This window comes from Cyprinodon tularosa, unplaced genomic scaffold (assembly GCF_016077235.1).
Source record: "Cyprinodon tularosa strain WSP-4 unplaced genomic scaffold, ASM1607723v1 ctg431, whole genome shotgun sequence".
Classification (NCBI taxonomy): Eukaryota; Metazoa; Chordata; class Actinopteri; order Cyprinodontiformes; family Cyprinodontidae; genus Cyprinodon; species Cyprinodon tularosa.
In genome coordinates this window covers 213,736-227,395 of record NW_024039154.1, presented here as the reverse complement: position 1 = coordinate 227,395, position 13,660 = coordinate 213,736, and the positions used below count along the sequence as shown (strand labels likewise).

General features: G+C 35.2%; 1 protein-coding gene across 1 annotated transcript in view; it reads left to right on the top strand.

Moving 5' to 3' along the window:
* The window catches only part of LOC119792816 (glutamate receptor ionotropic, kainate 3), a 165,009-nt gene that overhangs the window by 130,474 nt on the left and 20,875 nt on the right, over nt 1-13,660 (top strand). The window contains exon 11 of the mRNA XM_038299624.1: nt 9,628-9,851. Within this exon, the coding sequence (XP_038155552.1) occupies nt 9,628-9,851 (224 nt within the window). The remainder of the gene's footprint in view (nt 1-9,627; nt 9,852-13,660) is intronic.

Sequence of the window (13,660 nt, the reverse complement as noted above, 5' to 3'; positions counted from 1 at the left end):
ATAATTTTTAAATATGTTTTGCATTGGGGTTACCATATGGTGATGAAGAACGCTGTGCTCTGCATACATTTAGATAGAAGCTTTTCAAGGCAGAGCATAAGGAAGTAGTAGCATCTGGAGTTCAAACTAGGTATTTACATTTACTGTAAAAGAAACAACAAAAAAAAAACGTATTTCTCTTTGAGTTTTTTGTTTTTGTGCTCTTTAGTCTCAGAAGTGTACAATAATTTATACTTAGTATTTTGTAAAAATTTCTATAGGACCAGTGTCACCCTCGTTGGACTTTTGCCAATTTCTCCTTACAGAACTGATGTAACATATACTTTTTTTAACCTTTTTGTTTTTTTGTTGTTTTTTCTTTTTCCTCCATTGACAGATTTGCTTATTTGTGTATTTCCTCATATTAGAACAGTAATGTATCTGTTTTGATGACCCATATGTGGTCTTCTGGCTGGTGTCTTAGGATGTTGTTTTGATATATCTATGCAATGTTCTGACCTCATGATGCCATCTAATTTGATGTAACCCAGTCCCTTTTGCAGAAAAACACCCAGATTACGTGACGCTTCAAGTATAACTGTATTTAGTTTTGCCAACGTTTCTGGGTCCCATTTCAAAATTCAGTATGTGATAATGTCTATGTAAGGTTAAAAAAAGAAAGGTAAATGACATGAACTCTTAAAATGCTTTATCAAGTCTGAGGATTACAAAAGGCTTTACATCACAATCTGCCATCCATCCATTTATACAGAAATGCTGGTGAGGAGCTACCCACATCTGTTCTGGGGTAGAATGACAGAAGTGTGGCTGAAAAATATTCAGCAACCCGCAGGTTACAGCATAAACCCCTATCTAATGAGCCATCGTAGCCTCATTTATGGTTTAACCTCCATTTCAATTTCATCAACCTGGTATCCAAAATGTATGTCTGTCCCTAACTTTGTTGAAAACTATAATATATATATATCTTTTTTTTTTTTGCTTTTGGAGCGGTCATTCTTTCTTCCTAATGTATAATTTACAGTTGTTTTTGACACTGACACTGACGCTAATTGTGTAAGCTAATTTGAATAACACTTCAGGCCGATATGAACAAGATTTTCAACACTACAAAAAACTTAAACAGAGCCAAAAGGTCCACAAAGGGCAGAATCATGACATTGATATCATGATTATACTCTCTTCTCAGAAAACCAGCTTTTTTGGCTTGGCTTCCAGAAGAGAGACAGCTATCTGCTGCCGAGTTTTTCTGTTGCTTAAATTACTGTATTTTATTATCCATATTATTTACTTCTACACACCTTATTACCTATATATGTCAAACTATAATAAAACCAATAAATCATTCCCAACATTGAAAATCATCCCCCTGATCTCAAAGCTGTTTTGTTCATGACTAACATATAGCTATTGGCTGATTTTTACTAATTCATTATCTCAAACAGTCATGCAGTGTGTTTTTGGTTTGACTTTAATACCATTCACTAGTGTGCATCCTTTTAACCCTAAAGATAGGAATGAACCTTAAAAAGCCATGGTATCAACATCTGGGTTTTCCCAAATTCCTTGAAGGTATAGTAATTGTAGTGATTCTAATTTATTGATTTGAGTTGAAAATATAGAAAAAAATGTAAAACATTAAATGCTTAAGTGATTAATTATTATAACTGAAACAAAGCAAGAGTCTTTGGTCTGATTAGATCCCACACAATGATCGAAAACGTCTTTTTATACTGTAGGCATAAAATACAGGTGAATTTGTTACAATAATTGCTGTTAGTTTGAAGCTTTAGAAAGCAGAAACCTGTAAAATGCTGGAGGTGCTGTGTAATATTCAAACGTTTTTCTTAGAGGGGATAAAGTGTTTAGTCAGGAAAACACAGAGGAAATAAAGGTTTTGCTGATGAAATGGTCCCCAAAGACAATGTAGCCATTTCCATTTCAGTTGCTGTCAGGCATTATTTGCGATTTTCAAGGCCACCTCAGATTTCAACCAATGTTGTTTTTAACAGGCATCTTAGATATAGTTTTAGTTTTCATCTTTAGGACAAAAACTTTTTAGTTTTAGTCACTTTTTAGGCATTACTATATGTGATAGTTTTTATACAGTTTTAGTCGCCTAAGGTTTTAGTCTAGTTCTGCTGTTGCAATTCATAAAAAAAAATAAAAATAAAATCTTTTGAAAGTGTTTGCAAAAGGGAGGGACATTCAGGTCAATTCTTCAAGCTTATTGGATATTTCAAGTGGCACACAGGGTGGCACATGCCTCTTGTGTCAAGCTTTTAGTCAGTCATAGCAGTTTTAGCAGCTGTACCATATCACATTCTTGATTGGTTTCATAATTAGCAAAGTTAATTGACAAATCACACTATCACACAACTATCCCTCCTTCCACAAAGGCAGAAATAATGTCCTTTTTCTCATTTTTCAAAAAAACAGGGTATTCCAGCTAAAATTGACACAGCCATCTTTGTTTTGTTTCAGCTTTCGTCCTCTGCTTGAAACGTTGACATTATACACATCACTACATTTGATTAGTATGAAACCTTTGTGTATCTGGATTAATGCATCTGTTGAGTTCTGGCAATATGTGCTGATGAAGATTCTCAGTCATCCAGGTCATAGTCATTCCGTAAAAATTTAAAAAACAATCCACTGGACTTGGCCTCCCCTCTAGGAAGCTTTCTCAATTAAAATGAACATTTGAACTGAGAAAGCTTTCTGGAGGGGAAGCGAAACGTCTTCAAACCTTGGAAACCTAGTCCATTGGATTGTTTTTTAAACTTTTATGGTCTGGCAATATGTGCTTTCTGGAGTTTGTGAATTCAAAATATCTAAAAAAAAAATCATTGTGCTTGCAAAGTAAATTAAGTTCCATTGACATGTTTTTTGTTGTTGTTGTTTTGCTGTTTTTTTTCTAAATTGAAAAATGTCCCTTATAGTTAATTGAATTTGTGGGACCTTTGGCTTTCCATACAAGCTGTGGTCCATTTGTTGCTACTTATAGGGCTCTGCTTGTATGACATGTTTAGATAGTTTTGGGTCCAAAATGGTATGGTCAAAACCTTCCTTTGCAGTTTTGGTTTCACAGTGGGAACTCCTTTTTATTTGCTTACCTTTAGACTGATCTTACAGGTCAAGCGGTAGATTTGCCTGGTAGTCACGTCAGTTAAAATCAATATAGAAACAATATAGACCTACAGTAATTATTACCTCATCTAGTAAAGATTTACAAAGGGTTTCTAGACGAACTTTCTAATCAGTGCATCAAAGCAGAGGCAGAGAGATTCGGCTGTCAGTGGGTAAAAGATGACCCAAGGTGAGCTGTATCTCCGGGTTCCACAGGTGGCAGTCACAGCACCTTTTGGAGCAGCTGCCTGATCCCAAAGGAAGACCAATATTCACAGGCTCCATGTTTTCCGCTCACTGCCTGTAGCATGAAGGAAGTGTTGTTTGTTATGCTACCAGAGCAGCTTAATAAACTCATCGTATCTGTGTTCATTAAGGAATAAACAGTTGGTGGTGCCTTTGCCTGACTGCTGGACTTGTGATATGGTGCAGTTTTTTTTTTTTTTTGTTTTTCCATGTATTTTTTAGACTTATGTAAATTAATTTTCTTTCAAAACAGCGGAAACAAAGGAAACAAGAAAAAAAGGAACAAGTTACTGAGAATTCCTTTTACCTGGTTAAAAAAAATCCTAGGTCTTCTTTAGGCTTTATATTCTGAAGGGGGTCATCTTATCTGTTGGTTGTACCATATGCCAATCTTTGTGACATACTCACCTAACGCTGCGGTGAGTGGTCGTTTCATCTTTCTGGTGGATGGATGGATGGGCGGACGGACGGACGGACGGATGGATGGATGGAGTCTTTGACTTTTACATCATTCAAAGTATAGTGATCAGTTTTTAATGCAACAAAACAAAGCTGATGATTAACAAGCAAATATGATGTGATATTAATTATCCTTTGATCTTGTCAAAACAGAGAACAAGGGCAACCACCTTTCTGGTGTTTTTGTACCCAGTGAGCCTCAGTTCAAGCCATTCATTGTATCTAAACTCCTCTTACTGTACACTATAAAAATTCAAACGATGTGGACAGATTGTAAAAAGAACCGAGCACATGCACTATGAGGCTCATGCATGCACATATGAAAGCCCTTGTTAAGACAGTTTAATAAAACCAGAATATTTGTATCTATGTTTGCCCTATTTAAGATTATTTTATACATAATATTTGATTAATGTTAACTCCCTATGAATGTAACTTGGGGGTTTAAAATTTCTAACTTTCAAAATGGATTATTTAAAACATGCATAGATTTATCTCACAGCAGTAATAAAGCTCACTGCTGTGCCAAAGGGGATTGTTTGTAAGGTGTTAAATGATGAAGCAGGCCTTGTTAAACTTGATTTAGTCAAAATAGATTATCACGTTAAGCATGCTGTGATTCAAATGTTAATAGAGTTCTTAGCACACCATTTGTTGCTAAGCAGTTAATCTCTGTACCAACATATATACTGAAGTGTTTTAACCAACACAGTTACTCCCTGTCTGTGTAGCTTGTCAGAAAGATTTATGATAAAAGAAAAAAAAAAAGGTTAATTAATTATGCTGTACCATAGAGCTGTTTTTTTCCCCTGAAAGACGTTTAACTAGCTGATGTACAAGTGTGACTTTGATTTTCAGGGTGACTTGTTGAAAAATGTGACTTACAGTTGGGCCTGTTGCTGCAAGGTTATTAGGTTAAACTACACTGAAATAAATCAGCTTAAGTTTACAACTAAATGTTAACTTTATTATTTTTGCACAACTTCTAAATTTAATTCTAAAATATTTTAATAAACCCAGGCAAATATCATACAGTTTCTTTTCATTGTGGTTTTGTAGAAGGTAATTGCTATTAAAAGGAAAGACCTGCAGTGGTCTACATTACGGCATGATTGGAGAGGCTTTTGAATGAAGACACTGTTATGTTGTGAATTTTATGAAAAATTCTTCTTTTTAAATCATCTCCAATGGTTCTAGATGAGTTCCAAGAACAAAACCAGCCCTTTTTATTGGTGTTGTGAAGCATACTTGAGTCAATTGATCTAATACCTTCACCCAAAAAAAGTTAACTAAAGAGGTCACAATATCCACAACAGACCTCATTGTGCTTCCATTCTTAAACATGCTCATTCCTGCACCAAAAATGAACTAACATCTGAAAAAGCAGCTATTTCAGGTCCACTGGTTATAATCTGCCATGATTTTGACTTGTGTGGACTTCTGTTTGAGTTTCTTTTAAAGTTTTCAGTTCCACTTTGAGTTTATGTTATTCTGTATCCATTCTGTATTTCCATTTTGTGTTATATTTAAGCAGTGTTGTATTTTTTTTGAGTTGCTCTTTGCTGCCCCCTTGTACCGATATCCTTTCCCTTAGCTCCTTCTGGTTACTTTTGTCTACACCTGCTCCCTATCAGATAATTAGTCCTCCCATTGTTTCTGTCTCCCATACATACACCTCCTTTTCAGTGACTCTTGGCTGGTTTCTTGATGTTACTTGGCTCCCCATGTGTTTCCCCCCCCCCCCCTGACGTCTCTTGGTTTCTGGTTTCCTGTATTTTGGTTCTTAGATTTTGTTTCTGTTTCCTTTTTGATTTCATTAAACCTGTAAGAACTCATCTCTGCATTTGGGTCCTCAACCAACCTCCACCAAACCCGACATTATCCCTATTTAACCTAACAAAAATAAAGAAAAATACATTTATCCAAAACTGACATTAAAAGCAAAGGTTTATTAAGTTATTTAATAAACTCTAAAAAGTGTTCACTGATATTAGGACAGCAGCAGACATCTTTGTATATTTTAGCTTTTTATCAGATGTTCACATAATTTTGCAAAGGATAAATCCTACACTTTTATTTGGCATATATGTATTTCTGTAACCATAAATTTGAAAAGCTTTTTAGGCCCCTTGATTTCCTTTTTTCTTAATTTTTTTACACAATCCAAATCAAAAGCTTTAATGCATTTTTTTGAGATAGTGTGTAGTTGACAGTGTAGTGCATAATTTTCAATGCTTTTATTTTAATAGTGTTTTAAAAACATATATGTGGCAAAAAAAATATTATGCCTTACAAGTGTTACACAAAGTAAAGTTAGCTACAACCATATGCCTTCAGAGGGACCACGAAATGTAAATAGGGTCCAACAGTTTTTATAATACAACATTTTGCTGAAGGCCTCAAAGATTTATTAGATTAGCAAATAAACACCCTTATGGAGATCAGGGTATGTGCTACAAAGGATAGGGAAGTAATTAATACAACAAAATCCCATTGAACACCTCCCTGAGCACTCTTAAACATCACATTTTAATCATTATTTTTTTTTTATATCTATAATAATAAAGACCCCTAATCTTTTACTTTCACATTATACTTTGTTACTTACATTGAATTTTGGGTTTTATTGGGGAAAATGTGAAAGGTATTAAAGTGGTGCAGATCCTTATGTAAGAAAGTACAGATTTTCTTTTCTTTACATCAACTTCAAATTTATTATATTTTTTTTATATGGTGTATGTAGTTAAAACTATTTAATCCACAGATATATTGCCTCTGCCTCTGTTTAGTGAAACATAATTTCATCTAAGCCATGTTACTCTATGTCTAAGAACAGCAGTTACAGTAGCATACAGAAATGTACCGCAGGAAAAAAACATTGTAGTACTCAATTACTGTACATCAAAGCCTTGATCATGTATAGCTCTAACTAAAAGTGCTGCATATTAATTCCTCTTAATATTATGGTGATTATGTCCGTGTTAGCAATTGTCCTCCGGGTTATCAGGTAAGAGGGCATCACTGTAAAGCCCACTATCTGCAAACCCAGATGGCATGTAGAACATATTAGGGTACTGTCTTTGTATTGCTTGTGTCCATGAGCCAAAAGCAGAATAAGAACCTGCAGCATGTATATTAACCCACTGCAGGGATCTCTGGAATGGCATGCTGGCTTGATCTTATGGCTGATGGGGAGACTGGTTAAAAGCTGCGGTTGGCAGCAAAGAATACAGGGAGCAGAATGTGATATGGGAATTTGAATAGTTTAAGAGAAACTCTGAGTACACAGCAGGATGTTCGGATTTCTCTACCCTTCTATCAACTGTGTGTTTATCCACCATGGTGCAGACCACAGGAGCACATAATTCTAGGTACCACATGCAAAGTGAAAATGTTTCATTTCTGACCCGTGTGTACTTGTATTGAAGGTATCACATAAATCTGGGCCGAGAGCTGTCTAAAAAAGATTATTTCAAACTGGGGATAAATATTGTAAGTGTATGTTGGAATATTTGATAAAGGGCTCAAGTAAAAATTCTGACACATTAAACCACAAAGCTTTTATTGTACTCTTTGTAAATGTGTGTTCCTGCGTGCCATTCATTTAAATCCCTTTTGAAATAAGTCTTATAGCTTTGCTTTTTGCTAAAACAACTACAAAACAAAAGAAAACAAAGAAACAAAACACTCAGTTGATGTGTTAAATGTGGTACAGTGAACAGTTGTGTATTTCTGCCCTGTTACTCCTCTCAACATGTAGGACGTAAAGAAAGCCTCCCTTTGTGGGTTGTACCGTTTCTTTGAAGGGAAAAGGGTATCCATGCGTGAACCAAGCAGCTGGTTTCATTAACCTCCTGCTCAGCCATCGTGTAGGGGAAGTGGATGGTGGTTGTTGTTAGGTTGAACAGCATACAAAAAGGTTGGGGCATTGATATTGAAGACCGTATGAATTTACACACCAGGCATACTTCCATAGTTGTTGGCGGTTGTTAATGACCGCAGCTTAATTTGTACCTTGCGTGTATCAACTATTTATTCCTGTATGCATTCCCATCCTTACAACCTTGCTAACCTATTGGTATATTTTCTCAGCATCAATCAGAGACTATTATTGCACATATAAGTTTTATATATATATATATATATATATATATATATATATATATATATATATATATATATATATATATATATATATATATATATATATATATATATATATATAAATAAAAGAAAAAATCTTCATAGCTCTCTGAAGGAGAAGGTAAGTTAGAATTAGATTAGAAATAAATAAATAATTTCTGGGAAATGCATTTACAGTACATCCAACCCTCTTGAATCAATACTTTGTAGAACTACCTTGTTCTGATAATATGACCAAGGCTGAAATCTTCACCCCTTTATTTTGACAGGAAAGCTGCAGCTCATTGAGACAGAAAAGAAAGCATCCATTTTCAATCTTTCAGCTGTATGTTTATGTTTGTTTTCCCACAAGACCATTAACTCTATATACTCAGTCACTAATATAAAAGTTTCCTTTTGTTCTTCCCTCGGACTAAACTGTATCTGTCCATCTCTGACCATCTTCTCTCTCCCTGCCAAGGAAATATTGCTTTATAAACTAAGAATGCTTTAAATTTCTCTGCAACCATTTCTGACCTTTCTGTTGTGTTCTTTGGTTTTCTTGATTCTATTTTCCCCTTAATGTTATTCAACAAACCTCTGATACCTTCACAGATCAGCTGCATTTTTTGTGAGAAGCACAGTTGGCCAGTTTACTAATGTGGTGACTTGTATGGGCCTTTGCATACACTGCATTTTATTTATGGCTGTCAAAGTAAAGGGGGTAAAAGTAAATGCACAACTTAGTTTGAATTTTATTATATTAAAAAATCTATTCATAAAGTTTTCTTTCCACTTAACAACTATGTTTTTTTTTGTCAGTCACATTGCATTCAGGCAATTCATATTGAGCTACTATATTGATATTAAACAAAGCTAAAAAAAATTCAAGGGAATATTGCAACTTTGTTAATGTACAGTGAATCAGAAATTGACATTTTTGTCAGTTGATTAACAGATGAAGCTTAAGAAAAAAATGTAATCTGGAAGAATCTTATCGGCTTCAGCTCAACCACTTGTGATGTCCCTCGTCCAGCTTCAGCCGATGATCTCGGGGCCACAAAGCCTCCAAAGCCAAACTTCTTTCAAGATCTCCTTCATTTAGCTTCTGGACTTGCTTCTCTCTGCTGCACTCAAACAAACCTTCATCCACCTCCGCCCCATCTCCTCCCCCAGTCTTAGAGTATTCTCAATCCCACTCACGCTCTAGTTTATTCCACCACAAGTGTCCGGGCCCTGGGGAAAGATTACTCTTTCCCAAGGAACTTTTTTAATTTATGTCAATATCTGCATATATGCTTCTATCTCCTTGAACTCCAGTTGGCCTTTTGCAGAAGGTCACTCACACTGAGCCTGGATCTGCCGGAGCTTTCTTCCTGTAAAAGGGAGTTTTCTTCACCACTGTTGCTTGGTGAGAGGAATTGAAGAGAGTAATCCAACCAGCTGGTTTTCATTAGATAGAAAACATTTGACCAATCTGTCTGTGTTACCTGTATAAGAAAACTGCATTTGAATTGAATAAAACATTTCTAATTTCAGCTTATCTCTGTGTCTCCCCAGGTTAAAATGAATGTATATATGCATAATGTTAACTCAAGTTTTCTAAAGTTACTTTTTATGAAAAAACAAAGAAAAAAAAATACATATAACTATTTTATTTTTCCTTTTCAGAGAGCAGACTTGGCAGTGGCCCCTCTCACCATTACCTACATGCGTGAGAAAGTCGTTGACTTCTCAAAGCCCTTCATGAGTACAGGCATCAGCATCCTTTATCGAAGGCCCAATGCCACAAACAGCGGCTTCTTTTCCTTCCTGAACCCCATGACTCCAGACATCTGGGTGTATATTCTTCTGGCATACCTAGGTGTTAGCTGCGTTCTTTTTGTCATTGCAAGGTAAGTACAGATGCTTTAAGCCGTTTGTCCTTTCAGTCCTTCATACATCTCCACGAGTCACAGTAATTTACTCTGTTATCATTACTGGCTGAGATTTGAGTACATGAGTCCAGTTTATCATACTGCGTTAACTGCTGGGTAGTGATCAAGGCAGTTATGTCCACATGAGCTCTCAACAGCGCAGCAGTGTGAAGCGAACACAAAAAAGCCTTCAAGTATGGTTGTAAGGTCCCATTCAGTGAGTAATTTCTGGTTTCCTGTATGTCTTTGAAAGTTGAAAGCGGGTTTAAAAAAAAACTTTAAGAAAAAAGAAGAGATTTTGTGTAATTATCACATTCAGGAGGATAAAAAAACATACACACCTGATGTGAAATTATATCTTAGGGTGTTATTTATAGTTGATTAACACCATTTACATATTTTAGGAATTTTGAGGTTCATGCAGCCAGCTTCGAATTTTAGTTGGATATTATCTGTTTTCTGTTTTTCTTTGGTCATGAATACGATTAATATCCTTTTAGTGTCACTGACTTCATTTCCTGCTGCTTCTCATGCAAAGTGGTGCTTGAGGAAGTTCTAAAAAAACAGACACTGGAGGAAGTTCAAGGGCTCGAGAGCAAACAGCTGCACTCCTCGATCCTCATTTGCTGCTCTGAGACTAGACTCGTCTTGGAGTGGCTTTACATCAGTTTAAAATCATTTAAATTTTTTGAAATTATTCACTAAGGGATAGCTCAGTCAATTTAAGGTCTGACTGAGCCAGAGAAAAGTGAATTTACTTAAATACCCTTAAATGTACATGAAAGTTAATGTACATGATAATTAAAGGGTTCTTTCAGACAGAAAGGGGTAATATTGTCACAATTTGTATGGAGATTGGTTAAGGACCCAAATTCAGAGACAAGGAGGCAGAGGTGAATCTTGTATATTTAATGGAAAACAGAGGCAGACAACCAAAAATCCAAAATACAAAGACCCAAAAAAAACCACAAAGCATCAGGGAAAACTCATGTGGGAAGCCAGGGACCAGGGGAAAACAAAATAACAACAATGAACCAGTGCTGATTGACTGCAGAGGTGGTCTATATAAGGGGAACAGAACAAAGGATGGATTAATTAGCTGAATAAGGAGCAGGTGTGAGTGGGAATAACTAGAAGGAAGCCAAGGGGAAAGGAAACAAGCGCAAGGGGGAAACAGAGAGTAACTAAAGAGTCCTTGAATATAATGGAAAATAAACCAAATATATACGTTATAGCCTTCTTCACAATTTCTGGTATTACTTACTTTTTCCAAATTAGGCTTTGCTTTTAAAATATTATTTTATTAAAAATGTCCACATTTGGTCTGTTGGTTTAGATCTTTACTGTACAATTTCATAACTGTTGTAGGAAGTGGTTCCCAGTAGTTAAATACCAGCACATTTGCCTCTCTACAAGTCACAACATCTCTGATTGGAGAACACAGACTGCAACTCTGGGTTCCTGATCAAGAATCCTAAACCAAAATGCTCCAATTGTGAATCAACTGCAGCCACTCTACAAATTGGGAAAGACAAAAGAACATCCAATTCAATTGAGAGAGATCTGACACTTTTCTGTATCTATTTGAGAGGGGAAAAAACAGCACAGTTCAAACAAAAATGTGTCATTTCATAGTGCTGAACAGGAGAAAAGACAGAAGACAGTCAGGCTAAATTTAAACAGATTTAGTTAAAAGGAATTCTAAAACCTAGAGATTCTGTGGCCCAGACGGAAACAAAAAAAAAAAAGTATCACAGGACAGAGGAAATTATACTAGTAGCTGTCAACTGTCAATTCTGTCGAGGCTGGCCAATAGGAACACAGGTCTGCAGGTGACACATTTTTTACATCGAGAAAAAATCCTGAATCAAGAGCAATCGAGAGAAGAAAATAGTTTTGAGAGAGAAATCTATTTTTGATTATCTTTAATTCATGAAATATAAAAACTAATCTCAAATAACATTAGTTTTGACATCAGTGTGATTTTTTTTTATTTATTTTACTTTTAAAATTATTTCCCCTTTCAAATCACATTTGTCATTGAATTAAAAAAAACCCACAAGATAACTATAGAGTAACTGAGCACCACAGCATTAAAAAAGATAAAGATAAAGATGTGTGGCGTAATGAATGGTACTTTGTTTTTATATATTTATAGTTATCTATCAAGCAAAATAGACTTTAATTTACAGTTCAATTCCGTGGAATTCAGTTCAATTCCACTAAATTTAATTTAATTTCTTTTTAATCAAGTTATTTTGACAAGTTATTCAAGTTATGTTGACAGCTTTAGGCAGGAAGGATTGTTTTTCTTTTTATGAAGAAATCCTTGGAAAATCATCTACAGAAGTTGTAGATAAGTTGCTAAAGCAGAGCTAACTTACTTTATCAGCTTGTTGAGATTCTTTTAAGTACTTTTCTCTGATGTTGTTCATGATTGCTAAATAGATCGTACTCTCCACAGCAGACTTATAATCAGAATCAGAATTATTTTTATTAAACCTTTGCAGGAAATTATTTTAGAATAAAGGATATATGGCATCTTGCTGCAAACACTGAAGGAGCTAAGCTTCCTTAAGAAGTACAGTCTGCTCTGTTCCTTCTGGTACACGGCTTCATAGTTGCATCTTCAGTCGTGTTTTTGTCAAGGTGAACTAAGAGGTATTTATACTCCTCCACCACCTCCACTTCTTCTACCATGATGCTAATAGTTCCTGTTTCTTCTGAAATCTACAATTATCTTAGTTGTTGCTAGCCATTGCAAAACATATTTCTATACACCTCTATTTAGAGGGAGTCAATTTTCCCTACTTTCTGGGCACCTATATGATCCATTTGTGTTTTAACTGAATATGTTGAATCAATGAATGAGCAAATTAGGTTATCTGCAAACTAATTTTTTTGTGTTCAAAACATAATTGAAGATTTACATAAGTGGCACAATATCTGATTTTTACTGCTAAAATGATATGATCTGAAGACAGCAGAGAGCTCTGACTGAGATTATAACGCTTTTAGAGAGGGAGAAACATGTATAATGTACTATACAGCACTATAAAGTACTTACTATTAGATATTTGCCCTCAGCATATATGCAAGCTTTATGAGGTCATTGAGAGTAATCTCACCCAAGTTGGCTTGTAGTCATGGCAATGTGTACAAAATGACCCCCAAATTCTATGTAACTAGAAGGCACTCTGCCATTAAGCTGCAGCATGAAAAATGCCTAAAAAAATCATGCAATAATGTCTTGATTCAAAAAAATGCACTCAAATCATTTATGACCATTTTAAGCTCTATTCATGTATCTTTCAGCTGCACAGAAGGTCTTTTGGACTCTCTGTGCCTCTTCACCATCATATAATTATTTGGCAATGGCTTTCCATTTTAACATTTAAGTAACACAAAATGAGGTTGAAAAGATTGATCGAAAGGGTAGCAATTCGCAACAGGCACACAAAGTCTAACAGCAGATACCATCCAGATGAACAATCACAAACTGAATGCAACTTCACCACATCATCTATCCAGAGTATACGTTCAAAAATGTCAAAACTTGTTATATTAAAAATATTTAGAGTAGTGTTAGAAGGATTCTTTTTTTATAACAGAAGTTTATATCTGTTTTAATTGAAATTTTAATTTGTCATTCAAAATTATTATCAGAGCTGAATTTGAATACGAAAATATCATGATAACATGATTTAAAACAGTCCAAGAAGTCTGATTTTAGATTACCACAATCAGCCTTTTGTATTTGTGTGGGAAAACTACATCAAAGAATAAAG